Raw genomic sequence first — 13437 nt, 5'->3', positions numbered from 1 at the left:
GAGTGATCAAATAGAATAAGAAAATATTAAAAAACTATTATATGTATATCGTAGATCTTCATAATTTCTTGTCATTGGTATACGATGAATCATAAAATGTTATAATTTATATTTATAATATATATCGTCTAAATATATATTTTTCAGTATAAGATATTTAATAATTTGCCGTAATTGCTAGGAACTTCGCCATGTGAAACTTGTACAGCGCCATCTATTTGAATGCCACGGCATGCGACATATCATCTATGAAATATCTCATGTTAAATCACAACTTCATTTACTAAATAATAATGTTATATTTGTCAAGGCCGTGGTGGGGCCGCACATTGCCTGATTATAAACGCGAGTGTTGTGGATTCGATTCCCACTCGCCGACTTAAATTTTTTTCGTGATCGCCTAAAAGTTAAGACTTTCTCCACATTAAAGCATTGTACACTCTGGAAGAGAAGTAAAAATAAATCGAAAATTATAATGAAAACATTAGGTTCCCTCTGCCTATCCTATATGCGGGATACAATAACCTGAAAGAAAAATAAGGAAAATTTAATATTGTCAACATTCTGCACAATTCAGGGTTTTTTATCTGTTTATTCTATTTTTCTGTAATAAGTTATTTCGACCATCTGTTTTTGTCACATATATTGCGTGACATCTGTAAAAATCGGGTAACAAAACCTAGCTCTAATATTGTGGTACTCAGTTTATCGTTAAAATTCTTAATCATAATTATATTTCGTGGTTTATTTTTTAAGAATCATTTCCGTTTTTTACCGATACCCGTAAGATTTTAGGTCATCCTCTCTTAGGCCCGTATTTATAAACCGCTCTCAATTCTGAGATCAATCTTGAGCGCGATCTTGTAATACCGTTTACATGAATTATGTATGAATGAAAACGGTACCTCAGTCGCTTCCAAGATCGATCTCAGAGTTGAGAGCTGTTTATAAAAACGGGCCTTTGTGCGCCATACACGTATTCTACGTTCGCATTCTACGTTCCAAAATTCCGACCGTGCATGGTCTTAATGAGTTATGAAGAAATAAATTACACTTATGATTCAACTATTTTTCTTATATTATTTAAATACTACTTTTTATGAACACAATTTAAAATGTTTCTTCTATTAGAAAGCTCTTGACAGACTTGTTATATTTTTCAGGTAACAGTTTTGTTAATTCACTTCTTGTCAGCCATGTTGGTTTGCATTTATTGTCTATTTTACCAGACTTGTAATTAGAGTAATAGAAGAAAACCTGCAAAAACACAAAACAATAATCATTATACTTATTAAAGAAATTGAAAAAACATATAAAATTTATGAAGTATAAATATTTATTAAAAGTTAAGGCCTACCTACCCAACCCAAAATGTGCTCTTATTTAAAAAATAGTTATAATAGGTAATTAAATGAAGTAAATGCATATAGCACAACAGTCTGTTTGTTATGAAAACTTTGTGGAAATGTTAAGTCTATGTAATAAAATGGACTTTCTATACTGCCTTTTAAGGAAGGTTTTGGCTTCTATACTTAAATTAAGAAACAATATTACTACTAAATGTATTGTAAATAAAGTGTTAAAACTCACTTTTGCTCCTATTTTGCCGTTAACTTCTGAAGGATATTTATATTTGTAGAAGCCACAAGGTGCATTTGATAAGAAATTTACTTGTAGCTCAGATCCACATTGTTCTAAAAGTATTCTTTCTGCAGTCTGAAAAAGTATAAGTCTCTTCATAATATTTTTGAAAATTAGGGGTAACATTCATTTTTATGAAAGAGAATGTCAAGAAGTATGCAAGTAAATTCATTCATTTATAGATTAAAAATATAGATAATGATTACAGCAATGAACATAATTATTTATGAGAGAAAAAATCTTAGCATTTCATAGATGAATGGTGAGGGTATTGTTGCAAGAGCTTAAAACTGTGCCCAGAACTCGTGACAACTGTAGATTTAAGATGGGTTTAAATGTGAATTAACACACACTCCACCACTACTGTTTGTTCTACATAATCCAACATCATTTAACAAATTATTGTGATATTTCGCTTCTCATTGCACTTGTACTGCAGACAATTTAACTCTAAATTTACTCCTGGTTGGTTTGTTAGAAAGTATTTGTATATTTTAAGGGTTATTCAGTTCTGAGCTCATGCTACAAAATTAACTTCTTGAATTTTATCTTACCTGCCGTAAGGTTTCCCCTTCTTTCCAAACACCCTGTGGCAAAATATTTTTAAAGTCTTTTCCTAACTTAACTTGAGTTACAAGAACAAGATGTCTCTGAAGACATCTATCTGTAGTACTTATATCATTTTTTTTATCTGCTTCTGTAATAAATAATTATTTAATTTTATAATAGCTTGTTCACATTTAAAGTTCTTTTGTATTTTTCTATTTGATTATGTACTATAAATGTAAATGCCTTGATACATAGTTATATGAATGCAGTGCAATGGGACAGTGCCTGACTATAAATGTGATAGTTGTAGGTGTAATATAAAGATTGAACAACTTTCAATTGATACATCACATAACATGAGTTTGTGAGTTCTGCCTCTGAATCTAAAAGCCTCAATCTGCAATGTCTTCGGACACAAAGTGGAAAAGATTCAGATTCAGTCTTAATGTTAATTCTTCCCTGCCAACACTGCTATATATGGGATAAAGAAAATTGCCAAGTGAAATTATTTAGTAAAAATGAATCTTTACAACACATTTAATAATGACTTTAGAGAAGAGGACATAATATTTATAGTATTTATTTTAAATTTGTATTAATTTTAAATATTTATAATAGTTGCCCCATTACATATTTACAACAACAGAATACAGGTATGAAAGAAATGCATGCATCATTCTCATAATATTTAAATAGTGATAAATAAAATTTAGTGAATACCTGTTATAATATTTGCAAATTTATATTGATTTAATTCCTCTGTTGAAGAATCTTCAAAGTCTTGAGCTGTTATTTTACTAACAGCTTCTATATCCACATCAATAGATTCATTTTTCAGGAGCTCAGCCTGTACTCTACAAAATTTTTAATAATTGTCAATGTATATGTATACAATACTATAAAAGTGACGAATTTATTTGTTTACAAACACACAAACAAAGTTGCAGGTAAATATTAGTAATAATATAAATAAAAGGTTTTTATATAAATACGTAATATAAGGTATATAACTCGGTATGTAATTTTAGTAATGTAGGTTGACCAACCTGTCATTTTCTCGTCTGATTTCATGATCAGATTTTAGACTTTTTTCAATCTCACTTGTCCAAAGTAAGTCTTTTACTTTTTTTTGGACATCATCAAGGGGTGGGGTGATGACTGGCAGTCGTTCTACACATATTCCAGCTACTATATCCCATGAAGATAATCCTAAAAAAGGTCTTAATGTCAACATTTATTATTCAAAAAATATTTTTACATAATTAAGTTTTTAGTGTTTTTAATATTAAATTTAAATCTCTATATTTTAACAATTATCTAGATATAAAACAGGGAAACTACCTCGAAATAAAATTTTTTGACAAGTTCTAAATTCAGAGCCAATGGCTTTCCTCAAAAGCATTTTTATTCTGGCTAGTAGCTATTTTTTCAATATATTGTAATTATAAGTAATAATATTTAAATTGTATTTATTTTTTAATACATAACCTAATACACCTTTTAATGAAATTCCTTAAATTAACTTCAAATTTTCAGAATATTGACACTTAACACATGACAGCTTGACAGCAGCCCGCAGCCGTTGTCAAGTTACTAGTGTTGTGCATCATAAATAGTACATACTAATCGAGTGGTGGCAAAATAATTAAGTTATTATCAGACAAACAATTACAACTACACTCAATTTAACAAGGAAACTTGTATTATTCTGGCTTAAACCAATTTGTTGAATAAGTCAAGGCAACATTACACATTACATTTTGTATGAAATTCGCTACCGGAAATAAAGGAACTAAAGGGTATTTCCCGTGGACCTACAATTATAAAATTTGGCACAAACTGAGAATTTACAACACAAATAAAGAAAAAAATCCGTTGTGAAGTAAGTAAGTGAAAGCTTATAGGTATTTCATAGAAAAAAATATTACAAACCTATATTTGTAGTTCATCTAACAAAAAATAAGTGCATATTATGCCCGCAAGCTTAAGTTGGTAAATTTTTATTAAAATATGCAGTGTGAGGCAATTTATTAAGAGGAGAAATAAAAATATTTTTAAAAGGCCTTTGGATTTATATATATTACATTTTTAAGAGAAATTTCAATTTATTCATTAAATGAGAAATATTAATATTATATTTTTTTATTTTATCATTATATTTTATTATATTGTTTAAATATTATGATGATTATATTGCTTAAAATAAAAAAAAAACATAATATTTAAATAATTCCAGGTCGAAAGAATTGATATATAACAAGTTTTTATTTTGTAAGTATTTTTTTATTAGGTAAGAGTATCGTTACTAAGTTGGTTATGTACATCGATTAAAATCGATTTCTGTTAATAAACCTTTGAACATGGCAACATCTTTCGATCTTTTCCGGCTTTAGGTGTCACTGAAAGTAAGCTGTGAATGATAGAAAATTTAAAAATCTAAAAGAATCTTAATTAAACTCTTTTAAACTTTGTATTGTACTACTTTAGTTCAACGTTTGTGTTATTGAAATTCAGTTTTTATCCATATTTTGGAGCTACATTAACAAAAACATTACCCCCATGTCAAAGTTTAGATAGGTTATGTTGATCTATATCTTATATTTTTAGGCCCCAACATGAAGCAAATAGTTGCTAACCAAAAAGTGAAAATCCCAGAGGGATTAACTGTTCATGTGAAATCACGACTAGTGACAGTGAAAGGTCCTCGCGGAGTGTTGAAAAGGAACTTCAAACACTTGGCTGTAGACATTCGCATGGTGAACCCTCGGTTATTGAAAGTGGAGAAATGGTTTGGTTCAAAGAAAGAGCTTGCTGCAGTAAGAACTGTATGCTCACACGTTGAAAATATGATCAAAGGTATTTATTATGATTTTGTTGTATTTTTTCGATTTATATTTTCCTATACGTACTTGGTACATGGTTATTTGCCTATTAATTGTTAATTTCTAATATTATTTTATGCTTAGAATTAATTTTAATAAAAGTTTTAACTCTGTATTGTCAAATATGTAATAATCAGTTTGATAAGAGGTATTGTTTTATTGCTATATATATTAGTATCAGTATTCATATTTGCGATATATTTAAAATAAATTGACATTTTAAGGTGTAACTAAGGGATTCCAGTACAAAATGCGCGCTGTGTATGCCCATTTCCCTATCAATTGTGTCACTACTGAGGGAAACACACTTATTGAAATCCGTAACTTCCTTGGAGAGAAATACATCAGGAGAGTAAAAATGGCACCAGGTGTGACTGTCACTAACTCTGTTAAGCAAAAGGATGAGCTCATTATTGAAGGTAACTCCCTTGAAGATGTTTCCAGCTCAGCAGCTCTCATCCAACAATCTACAACTGTCAAAAATAAGGATATCAGAAAGTTCTTGGATGGTCTTTACGTATCTGAGAAAACTACTGTTGTACTGGATGAGATATAAGGACATTAAATTTATAAGTTGAAATTCATCTTTTATTTACGTTAAAATTATTGATATCAATATCAACCATTGTATTACTTACTAGCTGCTGCCTGTAACTTTATATGCATGAGCTTTTTCATAATACATAAATTTACCAACTATAGTCGTTGAAATGTAAAAATGCTTGGTGGCCTTAGTTATTCACTGCTACTTGCAATGTGTTAGTAAATATGTAAGTTGTCCATGACACTCAACAACACTGCTTCTATCTTTTTATTTACATTCCAAATAGTCCAAGAAAACTGAAAATGAAGTGTTTAAGACATTGCTTTTGATTGGCCAACCTGAATGTTACACTTTTTTTTTAACCAGAATTGAAAAATGAAAACAATTTAAATACAGTTGTTATTCAGAGCCAGATCAAATATTAAACATTGCATTAACAGGCAAGTACTCACCCTATGTTGTACTGAGTCAATTTTTATATATTTTTTGTCAATTAAAACTGGCCACCATAATAAATAAAATGATACTCATAAAATTCTTTTTTCAAATTCTTGGTTATGAAAATAACAATTTATTACTTTTCATTTATTAGCTGGACTGTTATGTTTCTCAAGTGTTATTTTTCAAAATCTATTATGGTGGGCTGAATGTACAGCCCAGACTTAATAACTAGTATAACAACTAAAGTTTCATTCAAAATTAATAAACATGCTTCAGATAAACATGCTTTATTTTTCATAAATGAATAGTATTACATATTCGCTACTGAATCCTCTAAAAAAATACTAATAATAAATAATATATATATATTAAGTACTAATAAAGCCATTTTATTATAATTAATTTATCACATATCTTCCAAATGCCTAAGGTAACTGACAGCAATTAGGGTTGCAATTAAATTGTAAACATTATTTATAAGCTTCCACCGTAAATGGACTACACAACACAAAACATCAATTCAAACCAATACCTGAGATGGGGTGTTCAACTAAATAAACTCTTAAGTTTATATATACCTAATTTTAAACTTTTTATAAAATAAGTAATGTTTTTAACTCTGATGGAATTTTGTAAATTTTTTATCAAAGACGAAATTTTTAAGTGTTATCATTTTATGGCTAACATACTATATGCGGGATACATCATGATGTTGATAAAAAGATGTATGTATTTGATATTGTTGAATTAGGATAAAATTTGAGTATTATGATTTAGTTTGGCTTCGAACTTCGAAGTGCTATATGCGTAAGTGTGCCCTCAAAATTCTTGGAAGACTTAAGTGATATCGAGACTATCGATTCAGCCAGACCAGTTGTTGCATAGGGCCACAGTGTGACTGTAAAACCGATTGATTGTGGGTCCGCTCCCCACTCAAGGAGATGAAATATTTATATTTCCATTGCTTGCTCTGGTGTCGAGACAAAGCGCGGCGTTAAGTTCCGCCACTCAACACGCAATGCCTCCAGAATTCGGCGGAAAGCTGGGAACGGAGTCTTAACACTATTCCCTTCCCTCCCTCCTCTCCCTATCCTGCCGTGTTCGGGATACAGCGCGAAGCTAATTTTACTAACAGAGGATGATTTAAAAAGTAACACGAGGATGAGAAATAGTCACTTTCAAAAATATTATCTCTATTTCGTTAAAATTTTTTTTGTAATTATCAAGCAACTTTTTTAACGCATTCTCATCTTTATCGCGATATGCTTCGATTGATGTATTCCATAGTTTTAAATAAGTTTCCCATATTTTAGTAAACTATTACATATTGATTTTTCGTGGGAGTGGTAGTATCAACATTTATTTTAGTTTTCTTCGTCCATATCGAATAAAAAGCAGAAGCGTCCGCCTCCTCGCGTGCAGTCAGGCTATGCCTGCATACACGTACAATAATATTGTCAAAATACGTATTGTCAATAATATTGTGTGTGTGTGGCCGATTTTCAATATTATTGTAAATTTCTAGAAATTCTGTTTTTACCACGACAAGATCAGGGGGAGGCAGGGTTATTGTCAATAATTTTATCGTGTGCGGGCGGGCGTCAATATTTTAGTTTAAAAAAGACTTCAAAGGAGACAAACGCTTATGCTATTTACTCAAGATGGATGACGAAAACAGTATAAATAATGTTGATATTACTACTCCCACGTAAAAACAATATATAATCAAGTTTATTCAAATATGGGAACTTATCCAGAGCTATGGAATACATATATTGAAGCATATAATAGTGCGTTAAAATGCTGATCGATATTTTAAAAAAAATATAATTCTTAAAATCATCCTCTGTTAGTAAAATTAGCTTCACGCAGTATGCCACGCACAGCAGCTACGGGTAGGCACAGCGAACCTAAGGATATGTCATATAATTTCAATTATCTATACTAATATAATAAAGCGGAAGAGTTTGTTTGTTTGTTTGTTTGTTTGAACGTTAAGATCTCTGGATCTACTGGATCGATTTACTTTGTTTTTGTTTTGTATGAAAGCTGCATTCTTCAGAAGTGCTATAGGCTATATAATATTACATTACACATATGTACTAATAAATTAAAATACTTTCTAATTTGACATGCAATTTATTCTGCCATGTTAATAACAACCGTCGTCGCTACGCGACCGCGTTCGTTACCGCGTCATTTTGATATTCATCCTTATGAAAATAAATATAATAGTCACTTTTAGCATTTCATCTAGATTGAAATTATATTTCTATAGAAATTATATTCTTATATTTCAAGCAGGCGTAGCCGCGTCCGGGTCCGCTAGTAACTATAATAAAAAGACTGATCGCACACGTACAATAATATTGTCAATAATATTGTGTATGCGGCTGGCTTGTCAATATAATTGTAGATTTCTAGAAATTCTGTTTATTTTAGAGCCATTACAAATATAGTTATATCTACTTTCTCTCGTTGTCGTGGCACAGCGTCCGACTGTAAATGCGACTTTTGTGGGTTTATCTCCATTTGGGAAAGTAATTTAGATTTACTAGAAAACGGTCTTTTAATACTATGTTTGTCTTTTTTTCTTTTTTGTCTATCTTGCTATATAAAAATAGGTATGTCAACTGTAAAAAAGATTAAATAATTTTATAAAACAAAATTGGACACAGTTATTATACTGGAGACAGTTATTGCTTGAGAAACAACTCAGTCATTTCCCCAGTCGGTTGAGACACACTCTAGAAGTGGTTACCGTCACACAGTACGTAAAATTTCATTTCATTCTAAGCTACAATTACAAGAATATATATATTTTAAAACATATATAGGTCATATACAAAAAAAACAGAGGAACACAAAAAAAACAAATAAAATAAAATTGATATGAACAATTTATTTGAGTATAATGATATGATTTCTGTACATCTTTACACAGGTCATAAACTATTCAAGTGAACTAGACATTTTTATTGAGTAAATCCTTAAGTAAATAGTTTTATAATTTACACTTAAAAAAAAGGGAAGCTGTACACAAGGAAAATTACACTAGTTACAATGAACTATACAGTCAATATGTAGAGGTGAGCTAAATCTACTGAATGAATCACAAGCGATAGCATTCTACGGTTATATATTTACTTATTAACATTTAGCGTTAAATAGTTAAAGGTATTTATTCTATGTCTTTATACAAAATCAGTCTCCTACTATTTGTAATCCACTTTACAACCAACACGGGACGTAACACACTGGACGATTGACGAATTCTAAACTATACTATAACTGAATCCGTTTATATTTATTCATTTAATTATTAATAAGAAATCATTCTATTATATCGGCTTAACATCCACCATTTATAATTATCTAGTTTATTATATAAGCGCATTTTAGATATTTTTAGTAGAGATTTACTATTCAGTGTCTTTATACAATTCCGCATCCAGCTATAGTAAGCAAGAAAACGCCAATAATAACTTCTGATAGTGAGCAAATATAATAATTAATTATAATTAAATAAGATGAAAAAATGCATACTGTTAAAATAGATTAATGAGAAGTCCACATGATTATGGCCGTGGCAAAACAAATAATAAGTAAAAACATGCATAATATCACACGGTATACAATAAAATAAAAAAGCGATAGCCAAAGTAATATAATCAAAGAATTATTGAGGTTAACATAATACAGACATTACATAATTTTTTTTCAATACTTATAACCCCCATTATGTGATTTTTAGAAATAATTTAACATAGTTATTGTGAAACCATCCCACGCGACATCTCACAGCCTTACAACAGTCACTCGTTTCATACACCATAGTTCATTTGCCGAAGGCTTAGGAATGACAATTTCTAAGGACAGTAGCAGTACATTACAATATAGCAACGATAGAAATAATTAATAAATAGTGAATACACTAAAACGAACCGCCCGCTTCATAATATTACGAATTAGGAATAAAATTAATATATAATATTTCAATTACAATATTTGAATAACAGAGATTATTTTTTATTTTTTAAAATTCGTTTTAAATTTCATTCTTAAATTATATTATATAACTAGAAACTGTACAATAGGAATTTTATATTTTATTAACCTAAATAAAACCTAGTTCGGCTGATGGATAAATTTAAGGTAATAATATAATCAATGTAAAGTGTTTAACAGTGTGAAGATTATCACAGACTTAATGTGAAGACAAATTCAAAAGGCCTTTTTATAAAAACATGCATTAGGAATTGTATTCTCGTCATATTTAAAAATACATAATATAATTTCAAACATAATAATAACAGTGACAATGTACAAGATATCGAAAACATCTTAATTCAAATCCAAGTGATATTAATTAGAAGTTTAATAAATAGTAACTAAGACTATTTCAAAAATATCTCCGTCTATTATATTTCATATTGGAATGCGAAGCGCTAAAAAATCAAGCTTAAAAGTTGCCAATTTGAATAGCCAGATCCTGATTCTACGCCAACGAATCATCCTCGAAGTCCTTGACATCCGCGTCGTGTGCGTTCATGCTCTCGAAGTACTGTTGCGGCTTGCCGTTCCACAAAGAGTCTTCGTGGGAGTTGATAGACTTGAGGGTGTTTATGTCGATGGAGTCGGCGTTTTCGTAGAGTATTGATTTGGAAAGTTCTAGAGCTAGATTTTGTGGGGAGTCGTAGGCGAGGTCGTCGGGCAGCGGGCGCAGGCGGGGTGCGGGGCGGTGCGCGGGGCGCAGGCGCGGGAACAAGGGAGCGAGGCGCGCGGTCCGCTCCAAGTACTCGGCTACCAACGACGCACACCTTGAGTGCTCTAATTCAACCTTCCCTTCAGGACCTTGCTTCTGTAATAAATGTTTCATTCATCGTCATTGAGATGCCGTACACGATACTATAATATGGCGCCACTTCTAATGTTTAGGTTTATGTGTATGCATGCGTATCATAAAAAGTGGCGCCATTTACTGTATTATATAATTCAAATCAACGCACACAGCACACATCACAAACAATTATCGTTAGTATAAAATTTGAATAAGCCTATATAATATATATATATATTTACCCAATATTACACAAATTATGTCGGAACGAATTTATTATAATTTGATACAATTTTCGAATTATTTTATGTGGATTTTCTGACTATTATGAATAACTAATAGTAATTTATATAATTTACTTCATAAACATATTCAAATTGGGTGTTGTTTCAAAGCCTACTTGGGTAGAGCCAGAGTGCGTGTTTATGTCAGTATTGCGAGTCGTTGGTAAAAAACTTGAACAGTGCATTGCCAAGTGGAGCTTTTGCTGTGACAGCCATTTATTGCCGTTATGCCACTATGTCCATAACTTGTTAAATAAAAAAATAAAACAAAACCCAAACAAAACTAGCTACTTATACAAAATAAATATTGCTACAAAACGACCTCTCCGTTGGTAAAAGTTTAGATATCACACTAATTCCACTACAGTATTGTTTAATTGCATGTATGTTTGAGGATTATTTAATAATTTAATGGTTTGAGTTTTCTGTAAATTGGTGAGCCATGATAACAAAAAACCCCCATGACCCCATAACAAAAAACTATATAATTAATTAATTACATAAAGCTTTTTCACAGATACACAATATGACATAGTTACATAAAACAATCGTGAATGAATATCATAAAAAAATTAGCCCCAAATTTTGACATGCATATTTAAAACCAATTTGCATATGTGTATATTAATTGAAATATTAGTGCCAGGGACAATGTTAGGCTAAAACAAACCATGTAAAAACATACTGTGGCCAAAAAACTAGTCTACAATAAAAAAAATACAAAATCAGGCCTTTACCACGTGAGTTGTAGCACGGGGGATGTGGCTGAAAATAAAAGATTTCGCTCAATTTAACATCTCCCCGAAACACCTTTCCATCCTTTAACGTACAATAAAAAAATTATAATGTGCATAATTCATTGATTTTAAAGATTTTTTAATTATTATTATTTATAACAATATTTTGATATCAACATGATGTTTATTACTTACCATGAACATTTATTAAACAGATATTATAACAGATATATTTTTATAGGAATAGGTAACAATGTTAAAGTGTATGTTAGTAGGGTAGTTAGTGAAAAGCTCTAAGCTACGGTTCGGTCCATTCAAAAATTAAATACGCGAAATTAAACGAAACGTAAACAAATTATATTTAACAGTAGGGTTGTAACGAACTTGTATGACGTTGAGTTGCGAATGCAAATGATTGATTTGAATTATGTATGGATAATTGACTAAATGTTCCCATAATTGAGGCCTTCTATAGAAATTGTATGATCAAATAATTAATTGAATAACTTTATTTGCTTGTAAAATTATAATAAATGTCTTTCTACTAAACCTTAATATCTAACATATTTATTTGAGAGCTTCCATTTATTTATTCGTAATATTTTAAGAAACGTTTCCTGGGCTAAACTAATACTCTTTAAAGGCCTCAATCAACGCATACAATAAGAAATGAAACGTAAAAACGAAAAGCGAACCGTTCGTGACAACCCTACCAACAACCAAAACAACGAACGAACTGAAAATGGAACGAAAACTTACGACATAATGGCATTTAAACTCCGAACGCCGCACAACACAAACCGAATCACATGAGTTAGCTAGTGAGTCACTTGTGCACTGTCACACGGTGGGGATGGATTAGCACTCGGGTCCGGGCCTGGAGGAGTCCTTGAAGTTGAACCAGTTGTTCCAGAAGGATCGGGGGCGCACCTTATCGTGGGGGGGCTCGCGTGCCGGCAGCTTGTCGCGCGCCGAGCGGCTGCGGGCGGAGTGGGCGGAGGCCAGCGAGTGCGCGGAGGGCGGGCGGGGCGCGGGCGACGCGTTGGTGTGGTGCGTGGGGGCGCGCGGGGCCGCCCCCTTGTGGCGAGGGATGCGCGAGGGGCGCGGGCGCGGCGTGTCGGCGATGCGCGGCTCATCGGGCAGGCGCAGCGGCTCCAGGTCACGCATGCTGCTGCGCGCTCGCTCCAGGCTCTCGCTGCTGCCGCTGCGCCTACCCTCCAGCTGTCGCACGCGCGCCAGTGCACCCTCGAGCTCGATGCTCTTCTCTTCCAGCTGGAATTGCAGTTATTTTACACTTAGTGATAAAGATATTGTGACAGAGATTATCTCCAGCCTACCTATAGATAGATGTGTGAGATGTTTCACCAAAGGGATAATGGATTATGCTTTGATTTGATTGGCTTTGAACCGATATTTAAAATATATATGAATATTTACGTGAAATTTAATTATCATAGATTTAAACACTTATTAAAATGTATGTTTAAACCTTACACGTGTAAGTTTAGTTAAAATAAAA

General features: G+C 31.9%; 3 protein-coding genes across 7 annotated transcripts in view; 1 reads left to right on the top strand and 2 right to left on the bottom strand.

The window, feature by feature from the left end:
- Window positions 1–1054: 1054 nt before the first annotated feature.
- mRpL46 (mitochondrial ribosomal protein L46) lies at window positions 1055–3757 on the bottom strand. The gene is made up of 6 exons (XM_085203260.1): window positions 3532–3757; window positions 3237–3399; window positions 2911–3044; window positions 2196–2338; window positions 1591–1716; window positions 1055–1257 (listed from the first exon to the last, which is right to left on the bottom strand). Exons 1-6 carry the CDS (start codon window positions 3590–3592, stop codon window positions 1111–1113), a joined length of 774 nt encoding a protein of 257 aa, XP_085059386.1. The 5' UTR covers window positions 3593–3757; the 3' UTR covers window positions 1055–1110.
- A 716-nt stretch (window positions 3758–4473) lies between these two features.
- Window positions 4474–5652, top strand: RpL9 (ribosomal protein L9). Its single transcript, XM_085202699.1, has 3 exons — window positions 4474–4595; window positions 4798–5046; window positions 5297–5652. The coding sequence occupies exons 2-3, from the start codon at window positions 4806–4808 to the stop codon at window positions 5626–5628; spliced, it is 573 nt and encodes a 190-aa protein (XP_085058825.1). The 5' UTR covers window positions 4474–4595; window positions 4798–4805; the 3' UTR covers window positions 5629–5652.
- A 3287-nt stretch (window positions 5653–8939) lies between these two features.
- Window positions 8940–13437, bottom strand: part of jvl (javelin-like) — a 53645-nt gene continuing 49147 nt past the window's right edge. For 2 of the 5 annotated variants that reach the window (XM_085202696.1, XM_085202697.1), the window contains exons 5-6: window positions 12849–13190; window positions 8940–10918 (exon numbers count right to left, since the gene is read on the bottom strand). In XM_085202696.1, the coding sequence (XP_085058822.1) occupies window positions 10556–10918; window positions 12849–13190 (705 nt within the window). In that variant the 3' untranslated portion in view covers window positions 8940–10555. Of the gene's footprint in view, window positions 10919–11918; window positions 11947–12677; window positions 13191–13437 lie in introns of all 5 variants that reach the window. The other 3 variants (XM_085202698.1, XR_014879067.1, XR_014879068.1) reach the window with 3 other exon arrangements.

The sequence above is a fragment of the Heliconius melpomene genome, chromosome 19, assembly GCF_056956725.1.
Source record: "Heliconius melpomene rosina isolate 202511_hmr_F chromosome 19, ASM5695672v1, whole genome shotgun sequence".
In the NCBI taxonomy this organism is placed as follows: domain Eukaryota; kingdom Metazoa; phylum Arthropoda; class Insecta; order Lepidoptera; family Nymphalidae; genus Heliconius; species Heliconius melpomene.
Note: the sequence above shows the minus strand (reverse complement) of the source record. Positions and strands in the feature narration are given on the sequence as shown.

Excerpts from the sequence above, each read along its gene's own strand:
- mRpL46 (XM_085203260.1), bottom strand. The coding sequence starts at position 3,592 with ATGCTTTTGAGGAAAGCCATTGGCTCTGAATTTAGAACTTGTCAAAAA. Across the intron at positions 2,339-2,910 it reads ATTTGCAAATATTATAACAG|AAGCAGATAAAAAAAATGAT; the intron begins GTATTCACTAAA and ends TATTTATTACAG. Across the intron at positions 1,258-1,590 it reads ACGGCAAAATAGGAGCAAAA|GTTTTCTTCTATTACTCTAA; the intron begins GTGAGTTTTAAC and ends GTGTTTTTGCAG.
- RpL9 (XM_085202699.1), top strand. The coding sequence starts at position 4,806 with ATGAAGCAAATAGTTGCTAACCAAAAAGTGAAAATCCCAGAGGGATTA. Across the intron at positions 5,047-5,296 it reads CGTTGAAAATATGATCAAAG|GTGTAACTAAGGGATTCCAG; the intron begins GTATTTATTATG and ends TGACATTTTAAG.